This window comes from Ovis aries, chromosome 1 (genome assembly GCF_016772045.2).
Source record: "Ovis aries strain OAR_USU_Benz2616 breed Rambouillet chromosome 1, ARS-UI_Ramb_v3.0, whole genome shotgun sequence".
NCBI classification, from domain to species: Eukaryota; Metazoa; Chordata; class Mammalia; order Artiodactyla; family Bovidae; genus Ovis; species Ovis aries.
Window position 1 is genome coordinate 273,838,288 of NC_056054.1, and position 20,131 is coordinate 273,858,418.

The window sequence follows — 20,131 nt, forward strand, 5'->3', positions numbered from 1 at the left end:
TCAAAATTCTCCAAGCCAGGCTTCAGCAATACGTGAACAGCGAACTTCCAGATGTTCAAGCTGGTTTTAGAAAAGGCAGAGGAACCAGAGATCCAATTGCCAACATCTCCTGGATCATGGAGAAAGCAAGAGAGTTCCAGAAAAACATCTAATTCTGCTTTATTGACTATGCCAAAGCCTTTGACTGTGTGGATCACAAGAAACTGTGGAAAATTCTGAAAGAGATGGGAATACAGACCACCTGACCTGCCTCTTGAGAAATCTGTATGCAGGTCAGGAAGCAACAGTTAGAACTGGACATGGAACAACAGACTGGTTCCAAATAGGAAAAGAAGTACGTCAAGGCTATATACTGTCACCCTGTTTATTTAACTTCTATGCAGAGTACATCATGAGAAATGCTGGGCTGGAAGAAGCACAAGCTGGAATCAAGACTGCCGGGAGAAATATCAATAACCTCAGATATGCAGATGACACCACCCTTATGGCAGAAAGTGAAGAGGAACTCAAAAGCCTCTTGATGAAAGTGAAAGAGGAGAGTGAAAAAGTTGGCTTAAAGCTCAACATTCAGAAAACGAAGATCATGGCATCTGGTCCCATCATTTCATGGCAAATAGATGGGGAAACAGTGGAAACAGTGTCAGACTTTATTTTTGGGGGCTCCAGAATCACTGCAGATGGTGATTGCAGCCATGAGATTAAAAGACGCTTACTCCTTGGAAGAAAAGTTATGACCAACCTAGAGAGCATATTCAAAAGCAGAGACATTACTTTGCCCACAAAGGTCCGTCTAGTCAAGGCTATGGTTTTTCCAGTAGTCCCTATATGGATGTGAGAGTTGGACTATAAAGAAAGCTGAGCGCCAAAGAATTGATGCTTTTGAACTGTGGTGTTGGAGAAGACTCTTGAGAGTCCCTTGGACTGCAAGGAGATCCAACCAGTCCATTCTGGAGATCAACCCTGGGATTTCTTTGGAAGGAATGATGCTAAAGCTGAAACTCCAGTACTTTGGCCACCTCATGTGAAGAGCTGACTCATTGGAAAAAGATTCTGATGCTGGGAGGGATTGGGGGCAGGAGGAGAGCGGACGACCGAGGATGAGATGGCTGGATAGCATCACTGACTCGATGGACGTCAGTCTGAGTGAACTCCAGGAGTTGGTGATGGACAGGGAGGCCTGGCGTGCTGCAATTCATGGGGTCGCAAAGAGTCGGACACGACTGAGTGACTGAACTGAACAAGGACCTGCTATATAGTACAGAATACTATACTCAAGATTTTGTAATAACCTGTTACAGTTAAACTAGATAAAGAACAGAAGCACCACAAAGCAAGCTGAAGAATAGTTTTGATAAAGAATAGACATTAACGAAGGTGCAAACAGAAAAAGAGGGAAAATTAATGAATCCCAAAGCTACTTCTTTGAAAAAAAATCATAAAACTGATAATCCTCTAGCAAGAATTACAAAAGAAGACACAAGCTTGCATCAGGAGTCAAAGAGGGGATTATCTATACCTTAAGGCATCAAAAAGATTAAAGGAATACTATGAAAAATTTTAGCACAAAAATCCCACAATTTGGCAGCGTCCCTGGCAGCTCAGTGGTGAAGCACTCACCTGCCAACGCAGGAGACGAGGGCGCGTTCCCTGAATGGGACGATCCCACATGTCATGGAGCAAGGAAGCTTGGGTGCCGCAGCTGCCGACCTCTGGAGCCTGAGGGCCAAGACGCCGAAGCCGCGCCCAGAGCCCGTGCCCCGCAATGAGAGAAGCCACAGCAAGGAGAAGCCACGGGCTGCAAGGGGGCACTCCCCAAGGAGAGAGAAGCCCACATAGCGACAGACACCCAGTGCAGCCAATAACATAAGCAAACTTTCTTTTAATTCCACAATCTGGATGAAACAAGCACTTCCTAAGAGACATACAAATTACTCAAAGGAAAACAAACAAAAAACAGTAACCCAAATAGTCCTACATTTATTTTAAAAAGTTGAATTCATAGGTAAAAACACATTCTAAGAAAGAAAACTTGAAACCCAGACAGTTTCAATGGCAAATTCTACTAAACATTTAAGGAAGAAATGATACAAATTTGAACATCATCTAGTAAGCAGAAAAGGAGGGAAGGCTTTCCAATTTATGAAGCCAGTATGTTATTATCCTGATACTCAAAACAGGCAAAGATATTACAAGAAAACCATAGATTAATGCCACTTTATCAACACAGACACAAGTACCCTCAAATAAATATGTATATAGCAGACTGAACCATGCAGCACGCTAGAGGAATACTGCGTCACAGACAAGCGGGGTTTATTTTGGGATCACAAGTCTCATTCAAACAGAACCAACATACTTCAACATATTTAGACTAAATAAGAAAAAAAAATCATCATTATCACATTTTTTAAAAAGTATTTTTTCATGATTTAAAAAAACTCTTAGCACACTAGGAATAAAAAGGAACTTCTATAACTTGATAAAGAGTATTTACAAAAATTACAGCTAATATCCTAAGATCAGGAACAAGGCAAGTTTGTCTATACTTTTGTCACTTCTATTCATTCTCATACTGGAAGTTCTAGTTGGCAAAGTCAAGAAAAAGAAATAAAAGGCATATAGATTAGGAAAGAAGAAATAAAACTGTCTCTATCCACAGATGGAGTATTATCTATAGAGAAAATCCCAAGGAATCTATTAAAAATATCCTAGAATGAGTTTAGAAAAATTGCTGAATGCAATGTTAACATACAAAAAGCAACTGTATTTCTAAATACTAGCAATTAACAACTACAAGTAAAAATAATTTTTTTAAAACTGTACATTTACAATATGAAAGAATGAAAGAATAAGATAACAGAAATGCTTAGATATGAATCTGACAAAAATTTTGCAAGATTTGTATGCTGAAAACCACAAAACATGAAAGAAATAAAGACAACCTGAATAGACAGAGAAACCATGTTCACAGATTGGAAGACTCATTATTGCTGACATAATAATTTGATCTATTGATCTATAGATCCAGTGCAAGCCTAATCAAAATCCCAGCAGGACTTATAGTAGATATAACCACCTCAGATTTATGAGGAAAGGCAAAGACTTTAAAATAGTGAAAGCAATTTTGATAGAACAGAACATAGCTAGGAGTCTCACACCACGTGATTTCAAGGATTACTACAAAGCTGCAATAATCAAGGCAGTATGGTATCAAAAGGGAGAGCTGTAAGCAGAATAAAGAGTTCAGAAATCAACTCACACAAATATAATCAACTGATTTTTGGCAAAAGTACAAAATCAATTGAATGGATATATAATCTTTTCAACAAATGGTTCTGGATACCTGTGTGCCAAAAACATTAACATTAATCTATACTTAATACCTAACACATATATTAACTCAAAAACATCATAGACCTAACTGCCATATCCAACATTTTAAAACGTCTAGAAAAAAAGACATGAGAAAACATGAGGGTTAGGCAAAGAGTTCTTGGATATGAAACCAAAAGCACAGTCCATGACACTGATATTTTAAACCTGATCAAAATGAAAAACTTTTGTTTAAAGGAAGATATCAGTTAAGAGGATAAAGACAAGACATACACTGGCAGAAAACATCTGTAAATCACACATCTGACAGAGAACTCGCATTTGCAATATATAAAGTACTTTCAAAATCCAAAAATAAGAAGAGAGTCCAACAAAATGGGGGTAATTGAATTGTGTTGGGACAATGCAGTATCCATTTGGAAAAGAAAAAGAAGAAAATCCACTAACTTATGTTATATGCCTAATTTAACTACAAGTGTATCATAAAGCTAAATTTAAAGAGTATAATGATAAAGCTATAAGAAACAAATACATTACCTTTGTGACTTAGGTTAAGGAAAGACTTCTTGAGGTAACAAACACTCAAAATCATTAACAATAACGGAAAATGCTGAAAACCTTGACTACATTAAAATTAAGACCTCATGTTCAATGACACAATAAAGAATGAAAAGGCAAACTGGAATGGGAGACGGTATCTGTAAAACACACGGTTCACAAAGGGATCATATCCAGAACACATCAAGGGCTGCCACAAATCAGTAAGGAGAGAGAGAAGGAAAAAGAACAGGCGAGTGCTTTACAGGCACTTCATCTGTGTGAGTGCGCTCAGTCGTGTCTCTGTCTCTTTGCGACCCCGTGGACTGTAGCCCACCAGGCTCCTCTGTCCATGGGATGTCCCAGGCAGGAATACTGCAGTGGCTTGCCATTTCCTTCTCCAGGGCATCTTCCTGAGCCAGGGATAGAATCTGCATCCCCTGCATAGGCAGGTGGGTTCTTTACCATTGAGCCACCTGGGAAGCCCCAAGAGACTACACAAATGTCCAATGAACATCTAAAAAGGTGCCTGACACTATTAGAAAAAACAAACAAACAAACCTCTCCAACTTCATAAATAATAAGATACTACCACATACCACAGAATGGCTAAATAAGGAAGTATGACAAAAACCAAGAACATGGTTCAACTATGCGGACCAACAAGAATTCTCATACAGTGCTAATAGGCGTGTAGACTGTTTAAGAATATGACATTCTCTACTGAGTTGAATATATGCATAGTCTTAAATATCAGGAATTCTATGCCTACATCTATACCTTATAGAAATGCATGGTTATGGGCAACAGAAGACAAGCTTATGAACAGCTGCATTGTTTACAAAAGGCGAAAACTGGAAACAACCCAACTATCCACCAACAGAAGAATACGGAAAAACCGTGGTGCAAGCATTCAGTGGAATATTATGAACAATCTTTAGCAACACATAACACAGGCAAATTTTTAAAATGAGATAGTTTCTGCAAAAGACCCAGATCCAGAAGAATACATGTGGTATGACTCATTTAATTAAACACACAAAATTAAATTATATTGCTTAGGAAAGAATAATTAGGTGGCAAAATTATAAAAGAACACTAAGAAAGAGACTATAATAAAGTCAGGCTACTGGTCACACTGTGGTGTGGGAGGAGGCAGTTCTAATCACTAAGGGGCACCAAGGGCCCTTGTGAGGCGCCAGCATGTTCTGTTTCTTGATCTGGGTAGAGGTTACATTTAAATAATTCACTATATTCTCTACTTGTTTACATGTTTTAAGTGAGCTATATTTCATAATTTTAAAGAGATTAAAAGGAGAAAAATTCAGATATAAGTGCTTCAACATGCTTTCAAAATATCAATTAAAACACATTTAAACTAAGAGGAAACGTACATCAAAAAATTGGCAGAAGACACAGACTGAAATGATATTTCAGCTTCAGAAAAGTAGCTTCTTTTGTTGGTTTGTCAAGTTTCGCTCTCCTGAACTAATGTTTGAAATGAAAATGAAAGTCACCTGAGTATTGGAAAAGAAAGCTACTCACCCTTACACCCATGCCTTTCCCCCAACTATCATTTGGATCTACAAGGGAATTAAGAATAAAAATAGAAATTTTATTACCAGAAATTTGCACAAGGCAATCTGAAAAAATTCAAATAAAAGAATTAATGTAATACAGTTTCTATGTAAACAAAATCCCCAAATCCTCACTGTACATATCTAGCTTCCAAACTAATGATAAAAGCTTGACATAAAGCATTTTGTAACTGTTTTGTTATATACGAAGACAAATATATTTTTTAATGACTAGATAATTATTTTTTGAGCTTGTACAAAGGAATATGCTTCATTATCACTTGGGTAAGAAATATTCAAATCACTGAGTCTCTAGAAAAACTACTAAGGGAAAAAAATGATACATTAATAAAATATTTATGTAATTTACATGTTTTCCTCAAAAAGTAATTATACTAAGATATGAAAAAATATCTCAAGGTTTTATCATTATAATTTAATAAAAATGTATATTTGTTTAATTGACTCAAATCATTCACTTTCACAGTAGATATTCTAAAATTATCATCTAAAATATTTTATTTGTGAATACATGATTTGGGATGGGACATCAGAAGTTTCCTTTCCCAAATCTGACTCTGGCTAGTACTAGTACAGGTTCTTCGGTTTATACAAAATTATCAGTGTATTAGGTAGCTAGACTTGTTTTCGTGTGCTGTTCTGGCAGCATGACCTGAATGAAAACTGAAGCCCATATCATCAAAAAATGGTTTTATTACACAGTTCTTGGCTTTATTAGGCAGTTCTTAACACAGAGTAACGTCCCTGAATCCCCTCTTCACCTGTGACCTTTCTATTGTTTCCTGTGCTGCTTTTGAGCTTTGCTCAGTAATCCTGCAAACTTTACTTTTATTTACTGATTATGAGTGAGACTTGTCATTAAACAGTAAAGTTTGGCTTTTGAGGGCTGACAGGGAAATGCAATGCTAAAAACTTAATTAAATGCCTTCCTTAAGAACCAGCGTCCATCCCTCAGCATTCAGGAAGCCTTTGGCAGAGAACAAAAAGCCCACCTCCTGCCGTCCCCTTTAAGATCAGTATTCTTGACAGACCTCTAGCAGAATGGGGCATACAATAAGATTATTCTTTATAAGAGCCTTTGCTTGCCTGCATTTCAAGTGCATTTATTTTTTTGGTTTTGGTCCCCTCTTTTTTTTTTTTTTTAAGCATTCACCCTTCCTCTGTTATAGTTATTTGAACTGTCTAAGCAAGTACTGATGGGAATACAAGAAAGGAAGCCAGTTTACCTTAGTAGGAGTTGGGCAACTGAGTAGTAGGGGGCTTCCCTGGTGGCTCAGTGGTAAAGAATCTGCCTGCCAATGCAGGACATGAGGGTTCAATCCCTGAAGAAGGAAATGGCAACCCGCTCCAGCATTCTTGCCCAGGAAATCCCATGGACAGAGAAGCCTAGTGGCCTAGAGTTCATGGAGTCACAGAGTCAAACACAACTTAAGAGATTAAACAACAACTGACAGAAGATTGCTCCTATCCACTAAAACCAAAACCAATACACGCCTGACACACAAAAAAACACCGACAAACAACACAGCCAAACTCAAGACTATAAACCTGCTGAAGTCAAAGATTATGTCTTATTATTCATTCATTTCTAACACTATACAAATGGCTACACAGGACTGGAAGAGGTCAGTTTTCACTCTAATCCCAAAGAAAGGAAATGCCAAAGAACGTTCAAACTACCACACAACTGGCCACGCCTTCACACACTAGCAAAGTAATGCTCAAAATTCTCCAAGCAAGGCTTCAACAGTACGTGACCCAAGAACTTCCAGATGTTCAAAAGCTGGATTTTGAAAAGGCAGAGGAAACCGAGATCAAATTGCCAACAGCCATCAGATGACAGAAAAAGCAAGACGGTTCCAGAAAAACATCTACTTCTGCTTTATTCACTATGCCAAAGCCTTTGACTGTATGGATCACAACAAACTGTGGAAAATTCTTTAATAAGAGATGGGAATACCAGATCACCTTACTTGCCTCCTGAGAAATCTGTATGCAGGTAAAGAAGCAACAGTTAGAACCAGATATGGAACAACAGACTGCTTCCAAATTGGGAAAGGAGTATATCAAGGCTGTATATTGTCACCGTGATTATTTAACTTACACGCAGAATACATCATGCAAAATGCTGGGCTGGATGAAGCACAAGTTGGAATCAAAACTGCCGGGAGAAATACCAATAACCTCAGATATGCAGATGACACCACCCTTATGGCAGAAAGCGAAGAGGATCTAAAGAGTCTCTTGATGAGAGTGAAAGAGGAGAGTGAAAAAGCTGGCTTAAAACTCAACACTCAAAAAACGAAGATCATGGCATCCATCCTGTCCCATCACTTTATGGTAAATAGAAGGTGAAAAAGTGGCAACAGTGACAGATTTTATTTTCTTGGGCTCCAAAATCACTGCAGATGGTGACTGCAGCCATGAAATTAAAAGACGCTTACTCCTTGGCTAAGACCAGCCTAGACAGCATATTAAAAAGCAGAGACATCACTTTGACAACAAAGGTCCATCTAGTCAAAGCTACGGTTTTTCCAGTAGTCACGTATGAACATGAGAGTTGGACCATAAAGAAAGCTGAGCGTTGAAGAACTGACGCTTCTGAACTGTGGTGTTGGAGAAGACTCTTGAGAGTTCCTTGGACTACAAGGATTTCAAACCAGTCCATCCTGAAGGAAATCAGTCCTTAATATTCATTGGAAGGACTGATGCTGAAGATGAAGCTCCAATATTCTGGCTACCTGATGCAAAGAACCAACTCATGTGAAAAGACCCTGATGCTGTGTAAGATTGAAGGCAGGAGGAGAAGGGGACGACAGAGGATGAGATGGTTGGCATCACTGACTGGATGGGCATGAGTTTGAGCAAGCTCCAGGAGTTGGTGATGGACAGGGAAGCCTGGCGTGCTGCAGTCCATGGGGTCACAAAGAGTCAGACACAACTGAGCAACTCAACAGAACTGAACATATAGTTAGTCCTTTGTATACCTGGATCATATATACTTGAGAAAAACAATTCCAGACAGTTCCCAGGCCAGCAGCTATGTATAGCATTTACATTGTATTTACAACTATTTATACAGTATTTATTCTGTATTAGATATTGTGAGTCATCTAGAGATGATTTAAAGTATATGGGAGGATGTATATGGGTTATACAAATGGCATATACTACTATTTCATACAAGGATCTTGTTGATCATCCACAGATTTTGGCTACCTGGCAGATGAGATAGGGTAACAGTGGGGAGTTCCTAGAACCAATACTCTACCAATGAGGGATGACTATACTGGGTCTAAACATAGAGAATTCAAACAAGCTGTCTATCTCCAGAGAGTTACTGAACACGACACAACTAAAGTAAGACGCTACGAAGCAGATCAGAGTGATACAGCCATCTAATCAGGGTGACAGAATACCACCCGGGGGAGCAGGAAAGGTGCTCCATCAAAAGAGATGCTTAAACCTCATATTAATTTTGTATTACGGCGTAAGAAATGACTGTTAAGTACAGCAGCTTAAAGCAATAATCATCTACTGGTTAGAGTTCTGTAGGGTAGAAGTCCAGGTATGGTGTTGGCTGGGTTCTTTGCTGAGGGTAGCTGGTAAAGTTGGAACCAAGGTGTCAATGGGCTGTGCTCACAAAAGGAGGCCTGACTAAGGAAGAATTCACTTCCAAGGCTCATTCAGGCAAAGTCTGGTTCCTGTGGTTGTGAGACTGAAGTTCCAATCTTCCTTCCTGACTGTCAACCAGAAGGTTCCTTCCTTCTGCTCCCATAGACAATCGTTGACCTGTGGCCCCTCCATCTTTAAAACCAACAACAGAGAATCTGTCTCATATCACATTCCTTACTCCCTTTGTTTCTGACTCTAGACCCAGATTTAAACAGTTCACGTCATTAGGTCAGGCCCACCCAGCTAATCTCACCTTTAGAAAGTCAACTGTGCTGGATGTCATAAACTCACACGAGTGCCATCCTATCATACTTACAGTACCGGGGATTCTACAGGATATGTGCACCAGGAAATGAGGGCTTTGTGGACCACTGGAAGCACCCTGACTGACACGAGCTGCGACTTGTAGGATGAACAGAAATGGGAGGCAAGACAGAGAGAGCGGGGAGCAGTGTGGGCACAGCTGACCCCCCGAGTCGGGACAGAGCATCAGCAACATGGGGAAAGGCATGTATGACGGTCTCCCCAGGACCCAGCACAGCTGACAGCACCTCGTTGTTAAGGGAGTGAACCAGGATACCAAATTACATCAAGTTAGACTACCAAATATTTACTAACCGTTGGCTCAGATGGTAAAGCATCTGTCTACAATGCCAGAGACCCAGGTTCAATCCCTGGGTCAGGAAGATCCCCTGGAGAAGGAAATGGCAATCCACTCCAGTACTATTGCCTGGAAAATCCCACGGACAGAGGAGCTTGGTAGGTTACAGTCCATGGGGTCGCAAAGAGTCAGACACGACTGAGCGACTTTGCTTCTACATACTTACAGCTACAAGAGAAAAGCTAAGAGATTTGTTCTAATCCTAAGTCACTGGGCAGAAACAGGGGTGAGAAGCCAGTGCGGACAACACGGACAGAAAACGGAACTGGACATTAACAACATGAGGCTCTTACGCTATCTCTGCTAAATGCAAGTGACCACATCAAACTCCAGGGGTCTTAGCCGAAAGACATAACTACCACACCTCCAAAACCCCTTTCCAGTGCTATCTATCTTACACAATGGAAGGCTTGATTCTTGCCCTGGAGCAAATTCTATTTAAGAAGTTTTGAATCTAGTTTTAATTCATGTTGTAATCTAGATATTGCTCTATCAGTAGTAATATTAAAATGACAAGTCCACAGAGCATCCTAAACATTGAATTTACTCTCTGGTGTACGCATTTAGCAGCAATCAGATATTCCTAGGCTAAGGCTTACTTGCTTTTCATTAAAAAGAAAGAAAGAAAGAAAAAAACACCAAGATTCCGTATCAATAAGAGTAAGAGGAGGCAAAGGTAATGCCATCTATGAATGGGCAATTTTAATTATCAGATACAACACAATTGTTTCAAAAACTAATGGAGAGAAATTCTTTTTCAAAAAGACTGCTGGACTATCATAGAAAATTGCCATTCCACAAAATATGTAAGGTGCAAGTGTGAAAACACTCACTGGAATGTCAGCTGTTTCAATCAGTAAAATGCTTCTTAATGGCTTTTTACAGAGCTAAGTATATTTTTAATAGGCATATTTCCCTGAGCTGAAGAGACAGAGCTGGCAGTCTGGGGAGAAAACTGGGATAAGAGTTCTCAGGGCAGAGTATCAGAGTGGAGAGATGATACAAAAAGAGAATCCTAAAGACCTGCAGAATATCCTTTGTGCTAAGAACTGAGCAGCACATGTGCAAGGGACTTTTAACGAGTGGAGACTTGTGAAAAGAACCACCCAAAATGACTAAAGCAGTGCTTTTCAATCTTTTTTTCTTTATCACTTGAACCCAAGAGACTTTTTAGATGACTCTTTCTTAATTGCCTTGAGGAAATTTTAATGACTGTGTACCTAATTTATGTTCTTTGGCCCTTGGGAGGGCCACGAATTATTGTAATATGAAAGACTTTTCACACACACTCATGCATCCCAACAAAAAACACAATTTGGAGGTGATAAGGAAATGGCAACCCACTCCAGTATTCTTGCTTAGAGAACCCCATGGACAGTGGGGCCTGGTGGGCTACAGTCCATGGGTTCAGAGTTGGACACGATGAAGTGACTTAGCACAGCACCACATATCATCGCCAACAGGAATGCACTCATCAGAGACAGTACTCAGTCTTCACACAGGGAACCGTGTACTGTTCCTACCAGCCAGGCTTGAGAAACTTACCACTCCCAGAGCCTTGGGCAATGTACTCAGGAAAAATTACCTCAGGAGTGGGGAAAAATTATCCTACTTTGAAATTAAACAACATTTATAGTAGGAACAAAATGTGTGAGATATGGACAAATCTGGAAAAAAAAAAAAATGTAATGGACATGAGTTTGAGCAAACTCCGGGAGATAGTGAAGGACAGAGGAGCCTGGCGTGCTACAGTTCACAAAGAGTCAGACCTGACTCGGTGAATGAACAACAATAAAACTTTTAGAAGATAGGAGAAAATCTATGTGATGCTGAGATAGAGACTTTTTTTTTTTACATACCCAAACCAAAATCCATAAAAGAATAAATTGAGAAACTGGATATCATCAAATTCTTAAACCTCTGCTCTCCAAACACACTCATAAGACTGAAAATAGAGCCACAGATTGAGGATTTGTGGTCAGAACATATAAAGAGCTCTCAAAACTCAAGAGTCTATCTAGTAAGACAAAATATTACCAAAAACATTTGAAAAGACATTTCCCAAAGGATATAAAGACTCCCTAGGAGCAATGAAAAGATGCTCAACATCATGAGTTATCTCAGAAATGTAAATCAAAGCTACAGTGAGATACTCATCTATTAGAATGTTTAAGATTAGAAAATACTAATCATACCAAACATTGGTGGGATGTGGAAAAAATTGGAATTCTCAGTCCTGTTGGTGGGAATGTACAATGGTTGATCCAGTTTGGAAACAGTTGGCAGTTTCTTAAAAAGTGAAACATACACCTACCATATGGTCCAACCATTCTGCCACTAGGTATTTACCCAAGAGAAAGGAAAGCATATGTTCATACAAAGACTTGTAGACATACCTTCAAAGCAGCTTTATTTGTAACAAATAAAAAAAAAAAAATCCCTCATGAACAGGTGAGTAGATAAACAAATTGTGTATATCAATACAAATGAATACTATTCAGCAACAGAAAGGAATGAACTATTAGCATAAGCCTCAAGATGGATGAATTTCAGAACACTTATGCTGAGTTAAAGGAGCTAGACGGAAGAAGGACCTATCGTATAAAGCATTCAAGTTAATCTATCGTGACACAAAGTAGATTAGAGGTCAGGGGCAAATAGAATCTTTTGAGAATAAGAGGAATGTTAACTATCTTGACTGTGCTGATGGTTTCACAGGCCTACACCCATATCAAAACTTATAAAATTGTACACTTCAAATATATGTAACTTACTGCATGTCAATTATATCTCAATAAAATTTAAAAATAGACTGAGGCACTAATTGAGACTTATCAGAGCAATCAGCAAGTTCAGCTCAGTCTGAAATTCAGGACACAATCTAAGACATTGTTGTTATATAATTATCATTATTTATCTACTGCCAATTTATATAAACATGTCCATTAAAATTGCTTCAAATAAAGAACTTACAGAACATTTAGTCTATTTGGGAAGCTGATAATATATTTATAGTAACTCATCATAAATTCCAATATTATGAAAGTTTTGCTAGCATGTGCTCACCTTGGGTCAGCCTACACTGTCTATGAAGTTTGTGTGCATATGTGCTCAGTTGTGTCCGACTTTGCAGCCCATGGACTGTAGCCCACAAGGCTTCTCTGCCCATGGGACTCTCCGGGCAAGAATACTGGAGTGGGTTGCCATTTCCTCCTCCAGATGATCTTGCTGACCCAGGGACTAAACCCACGTCTCCCACACTGCAGGCAGAGTCTTTGCCACTAAGTCACCAGGGAAGCCCCATCTATGGAGTATGTATCTCCCTAAATAAACCTTTCACTTTAAAAAAAAAAAATTAAATAAATAAAAATTCTGCTTGCTCATTAGAATTTTTCTTTACTTGGTGAATTTATCTCATTTATTACCAATCAGCAAGACTAAAAATAACTCAAATGTCCTCTAAGAGGGGGACTGATTAAATACTCATAAACACATAACGGCAGAACTATGTGAATATAAGGAATAAGGAAGCTCTCTCTAGGCTAACTAGTATGGACTAATTCTCCAAATACATTGGGAATTTAAAAAAAAGGAAAAATGGGGAAACATATATGTTAAATAAAAAGCAGTTAGTGGAATAGAGAGATAAGTCACCATCAGAGATAAGTCATCATCAGTTTCTAGCTACAAAAACTGCTGGTTTCATTGGACAAAACTTTCTTTGTTTCAGGCCTATCATAATAAGACATTCACAGACAACGACATGGAACATATGCTCATTTATGGATTCTGGAGGAAAGCTGAACACTGGTAAAGAAACTTTGAAAGTCTGAGGCTGAAACCTAGAAGCACTAGCAAGAACAGAGGAGAGGCGCAGCATTTAGGGATGGAGAAACTACAGGTGGCCCTCTCAAGGGTGGGAGCGAAGCTGGCTCTTCTCTCGGTCCTTCCCTGTTTTACCTCATGCTCAGTGGAAGCCAGCTGGGAACCGTGTGGGTACACGTGAGATGGGGGTTTGTGGGCTCCAATACTAATTACTGTAAAGAGCTGCAAAAGACTAGGCACACAAAAACGTTTTGGGGACAGAGAGTACACGTAATAACCTTAAGTAACAGAGAGGAGGTTGTTAAAAACCTCTTCCAGAACATGAACAGCTTGGTGTACTGACAGCCAGCAGAGGCACTGTGTGGTCACCAGAAGGATTTATTAAAGATTAGGGCACTTCTTGGTAATTTCTAGAAAAGGCTAGAGAACAGTGAAGAATGAGGGTGGGTAGAATTCAGGCAACTTGTGTAAACTTACAGTTTACTATTTTGTGTGAACTGCCAACAATCTTATTACAATAATACTGAAAACAAATGATCTGCTTGTGTGATGTACGTACACATATAGGCAGATGTATGTATTTGCCAAACAACTTCATCTGACAGAGTAAAGCAACCTCATTTCCATGATCCCAGGAAGTATTTTTTGAAAGCTTAACAGACGTCAATATTTTTAAGACTACTTTGGCAAAATCAATCCTAAAAATTTTTCAATAAAAAAGTACATCTAAATTTAGAAACCAATATGCAAAATATACAAGGCAGCATTTTCAAAATTATCAAGCTTATATGATACAGGCAAGATCTACTGACTAGTTCTTAACGACTCTTCTGAGTTTAAAAAGGGTCACAGTCACAGAATTCATAATCTAAGACTTCCTCTGATTTAAACACTAAAAGCACTGTTGGCTGGATTATAATTACCCCTGGTTTGATACTACTTTGAATGACATTTTTATCCAGCCAAAAACTATGGCACTAAAGGAGGCTTGTTTATTCACTTATTTGCAATGCTAAAATTTACCAGTATTTGATTATGAAATTTAGGATTACATTTGTATACAGAATGTGGACATAACTTTTAGGGGAAAGAAAATCCATTTTTTTAAACTATTACTGTTTTATGGCACTATTTGGCAAAAGAAACAAATATCTTGAATTTACTTTTTAATTTCCCCAGGTTCTGTCAAAACTGCTGCCACTGCTGCTGCTAAGTCGCTTCAGTCGTGTCCAACTCTGTACGACCCCACAGAGAGCAGCCCACCAGGCTCTGCCATCCCTGGGATTCTCCAGGCAAGGACACTGGAGTGGGTTGCCATTTCCTTCTCCAATGCATGAAAGTGAAAAGTGAAAGTCAAGTCGCTCAGTCATGTCCGACTCTTCGCGACTCCATGGACCGCAGCCCACCAGGCTTCTCCGCCCATGGGATTTTCCAGGCAAGAGTACTACATAGGTTCAAATTCCTATTCTGCTAAATACTTCCTGAGTTTTAGTTTTGTCACCTATTGCTGGGATGGAAATGTCAACCTACCAACTTTACAAGATTGTTGTGTGAGTTACAGCAAGTAACCGTAAAAAGGTTTAGGCACACTGCTGCCTCTGAAATACAAACTCAATAATTAACACCAATTTATATCACTCTGGATAGAAAAAAACAATTCTTGCTTGTGGAAAATTTTCCAATAAAGTCATACCTTTTCTCTGAAATGTGTAATTAATATTTCAAATTATTTGGGCTCCATAATATGTCATTAAATTCTGATAATACTAGGGAAAGGTATTATTATTATTGCCATATAAATCTGAAAACACAAATGAAAACTTCTGGACAAAAGCAGGAGATCATTCGTCTGACATTTTTAGAGCCTCACAAGTTTAAGTTTAGGGTGTGAAGAAAACCATGAGGACCATTAATGTAAACCTACACGAACAAAAAAAGTGAGTCCTAAAGAGTCAAATGGATTTGTGGCTCAGCTGGTAAAGAATCTGCCTGCAATGCAGGAGACCTGGGTTTGATTCCTGGGTTGGGATGATCCCCTGGAGAAGAGGAAAGACCACCCACTCCAATATTCTGGCCTGGAGAATTGCATGGACTATATAGTCCATGGGGTCACAAAGGGTCGGACACAACTGAGCAACTTTCACTTTCACAATAAGGGTGACAGAAGCACTTAGACCTTTCAAATTATATTCCTGTTCAGATAATAATCTTGTAAACTGTTCTTTACATTGTTGCTGTTCAGTTGCTCAGTCATATTCAACTCTTTGCGACCCCATGGACAGCAGCACACCAGGCTTCCCTGTCCTTCTTGTCTCCCAGTTTGCTCAAACTTACAGCCATTGAGTCAATATGCCATCCAACCATCTCATCCTCTGTCACCCCTTTCTCCTTCTACCCTCAATCTTTCCAGCATTAAGGTATTTTCCAATGCATCAGCTCTTTGCATCAGCTGGCCTGGACAGAGTTACTGAAGCTTCAGCTTCAGCATCAGTCCTTCCAGTGAATATTCAGGGTTGATTTCCTTTAGGATGGACTGGTTGGATCTCCTTGCTATCCTAGGGACTGTCAAGTCTTCTCCAGCACCACAGTTCAAAAGCATCAGTTCTTTTTTTTTTTATTTTAATATTTGAGACTTGGTACATATTCAAAGTTAAAATAACTCCAACTTTTATAGCTATACATATTGTTTTTAAAGCAACTTAATATATTTTAAATTTCATATATACACTCTCAAAGGTTCTTCAGGTGAGGTATGTAAACATTGTCTAATGAAAATTTTTCAATATTTCAAACCAACAAATTCACAGCATACATTGAATTTTCATCCATAACAGACACAGTATTTTCCTACACTCACTAACATAGTGGAAATCCAGGCCCAGGGGAAACATGCTGATCACCGGATTACCATTTGCAGGATTTCTCATGTCACTACTTTTGACAAGACCATCTTCACACAGGTCAGGAGCACACACATGGTACCGGGAAGGAGCAAGGCCCTCTGGAGACTGTCCTTGGGCATCTGGATCGCTGGCTACAACTCACAAGACAGCACACCTGAACAGCTACGAGACTGACCTCGGCAAGGACAACAAAAAGCATCAATTCTTCAGTGCTCAGTCTTTTTATGGTCCAACTTTCACATATGTACATCACTAATGGAAGAACCATAGCTTGACTATACTGACCTTTGTCAGCAAAGTGATGACTCTGCTTTTTAATATGCTGTCTGCTGCCGCTGCTGCTGCTAAGTCACTTCAGTCGTGTCCGACTCTGTGTGACCCCATAGACGAGAGCCCACCAGGCTCCACCATCCCTGGGATTCTCCAGGCGAGAACACTGGCGTGGGTTGCCATTTCCTTCTCCAGTGTATGAAAGTGAAAAGTGAAAGTGAAGTCGCTCAGTTGTGTCTGACTCTTTGCAGACCCCATGGACGGCAGCCTACCAGGCTCCTCCATCCATGGGATTTTCCAGGCAAGAGTACTGGAGTGGGGTGCCATTGCCTTCTCCAAATATGCTGTCTAGGTTTGCCATAGCTTTTCTTCCAAAGAACAAGCGTCTTTTAATTTCATGGCTGCAGTCACCATCTGCAGTGATTTTAGAGCCCAAGAAAATAAAGTCTCTCACTATTTCCACTGTTTCCCCATCTATTTGCCATGAAGGGAAGGGACCAGATACAATGATCTTCATTTTTTTTGAGTTTTAAGCCAGCTTTTCACTCTCCTCTTTCACTTTCATCAAGAGGCTCTTTACTTTCTCTTCACTTTCTGCCATTAGGGTAGTGTCATCTGCATATCTGAGGTTACCGGTATTTTTCGTGGTGATCCTGATTCCAGCTTGTGTTTCATCCAGCCCCGCACCTGGCATATAATGAGCAGGGTGACAATATACAGCCTTCATGTACTCCTTTCTGAATTCTGAACCAGTTCATTGTTCCATGACCAATTCTAACTGTAGTTTCTTGACCTGCATACAGATTTCACAGGAGGCAGGTATGGTGGTCTGGTATTTCCACCTTTTAAGAAAATTTTCCACAGTTTGTTGTGATCCACACAGTCAAAGGCTTTAGCATAGTCAATGAAACAGCTTTTTCTGGAATCCTCTTGCTTTTTCTATGATCCAGTGGATGCTGGCAATTTGATCTCTGGTTCCCCTGCCTTTTCTAAATCCAGCTGGTACATCTAGAAGTTTTTTGTTCATATACTGTTGAAACCTAGCTAAAGGATTTTGAGCATTACTTTACCAGCATGTGAGATGAGTGCAACTGTGCGGTAGTTTGAGCATTCCTTGGCATTGCCTTTCTTTGGGATTGGAATGAAAACTGACCTTTTCCAGTTCTGAGGCCACTGCTGAGTTTTCCAAATTTGCTGGCATATTGAGTGCAGCACTTTCACAGCATCATCTTTTAGGACTGGAAATGGCTCAGCTGGAATTCCATCACCTCCACTAGCTTTGTTCGTAGATGAGATTCCTAAGGCCCACTAGACTTCACACTCTAAGATGTTTGGCTCTAGGTGAGTGATCACACCATATTGGTTATCTGGGTCATTAAGATCTGTTTTATACAGTTCTTCTGTGTATTCTTGCCACCTCTTCTTAATATTTTCTGCCTCTGTTAGGTCCATACTGCTTCTGTCCTTTAGTGTACCCATCTTTGCATGAAATGTTCCCTTGGTATCTCAAATTTTCTTAGAGAGTTCTCTAGTCTTTCCCATTCTATTGTTTTCCTCTCTTTCTTTGCATTGTTCACTGCAGAACGTTCACTTGAGAAGAGACACAAAAGGCAACAGAGGAAAGGAAAGACACACCCACCTGAATGCAGAGTTCCAAAGAACAGCAAGGAGAGATAAGAAAGCCTTCTTAAATTCTTTAAATTATGACTATCAAGCTTCCTTTGAATTTTTGTTTTTAATTGTTTTACCTATTTGGCATACAGTGCTTCTTCCACATCCGAGTGACCTATTTTTCTAAAAGTTTGCTATTCCAACTGTTTTTAGGCAATCAAAAATCTTCTACTAGGTTACCTAGCCAAACAACTATTCCCTTTATTCCTTCCTGAAAACGCTGATTTTCTCCAGATAGAAATATAATCACTGAGGATAAGCTGCTACTCTCATGCCACAGGATGAACCTGGTGATGAACAATGACTTATCTAAACAAAAAGCTAATCCCATTCTACCTCTGCTGGTGGACTGGTTTACAGTGGGCTGGTAACCAAGGAACCTCAGGAAGTTTTGTAGGGATTCTGAAAAAGATCTTTTGCTTGATTGAAGAAGAAAAAAAGGAAATTTACAGAGAACTTCCTTTCCAGTTTCTCTGGCTGTTTGAGTGCAGGATGCAGCAGGTATCCCTTCACCAGGAGGAGAAGCAGAGAGTCGCCCAGAGAAGCCCACCTAGGGCCACGATACTACTGTCTGAACCAACCCCCAAACACCCTGTTCTGGACTAAATTCCTGTATAAGCAACAAATTCCTGTATTTACTCAGATAATCAACCACTTGTGGGCCAAAGTCTCCAAAAAGAAAACTCCCATATCTTCTAGTGAAATCATCTCAGGTAGCTTCCACAATAAAAGACTTCCTTCTCAGACCAAATTATATGAATGCATAATATTTTTTATCAGTTTTTAAAAAATCAATTAGATACGTTACTAAGAAAGATGCTATTTAGTGGTCCATAGTATTCAATACTTCAGGATATGACTCAAGAAGCTAACCTAAATTAATAATGTTTATTTAACAGTATAGAGACAAATCTGAACTCTTATACCCACTCTAAGAACAAAAGTAACTTTAAAAAATTTAAGTTTCAAAAAGATGTCATTCTCAAATACTCATCTGAATAAATTATTTTAGAAAACACCACTGTTGCACTGACATGAAGCTTAAAAATATTTTATTACCTATCTAGAATGAGTAGGTTTTATATTATAGAACAGTGTAAGTTTTATTACAAACATACATACTTGCCTCTTAAAATCCTATGCAATTCCTTATCATGAGGATAAAAATAAGGGGAAAAAATTGCCACCCTAAATTAGAAGGATAGCCAAAGACAACAAATATGATGATGACAATACTGTCAACTATCAAGAGTTACAAGAGAAAAGGAACCATTAAAAAACTGTCAAAACCCCATGAATCATTAAAGACAAAGTCGCCCTCAAGAAGGGTCTACTGATCTGAAACACTAACCAAGCTTTTAGTTCTAAGCTTGGTTCTATGTTTCAGACAAGAGATCAAGCTAGCAGATGTTAAGAAACAATATTTTAAAAGTAAGCAAAGAAAGGAATCTATAAGGAGAAAAGCAAAGACTAAAAGTCATAAAAGTTAAGAGGTCACACACTAGTTACAGACACAGAACGGTTTCTAAGGATATCACAGTGGAATAAACTGATTCTTAAAAACAATCTTTTGAGGATAAAACTTTTAAAATTTAAGATAATTTGATTATTATAGCAGAAAAGCAGTTGGCTATAATGAGGCTTTATAATGATAGAAA

General features: G+C 39.1%; 1 protein-coding gene across 12 annotated transcripts in view; it reads right to left on the reverse strand.

The window, feature by feature from the left end:
- Positions 1–20,131, reverse strand: part of ANKRD28 (ankyrin repeat domain 28) — a 212,977-nt gene that overhangs the window by 101,607 nt on the left and 91,239 nt on the right. For 5 of the 12 annotated variants that reach the window (XM_042238665.1, XM_042238673.1, XM_042238670.1 and 2 more), the window contains one exon: positions 5,416–5,453. The exons of the other annotated variants lie outside the window; for them this stretch is intronic. In XM_042238665.1, coding sequence (XP_042094599.1) covers positions 5,416–5,427 — 12 coding nt within the window. In that variant the 5' untranslated portion in view covers positions 5,428–5,453. The remainder of the gene's footprint in view (positions 1–5,415; positions 5,454–20,131) is intronic. 12 annotated transcript variants of the gene reach the window in all.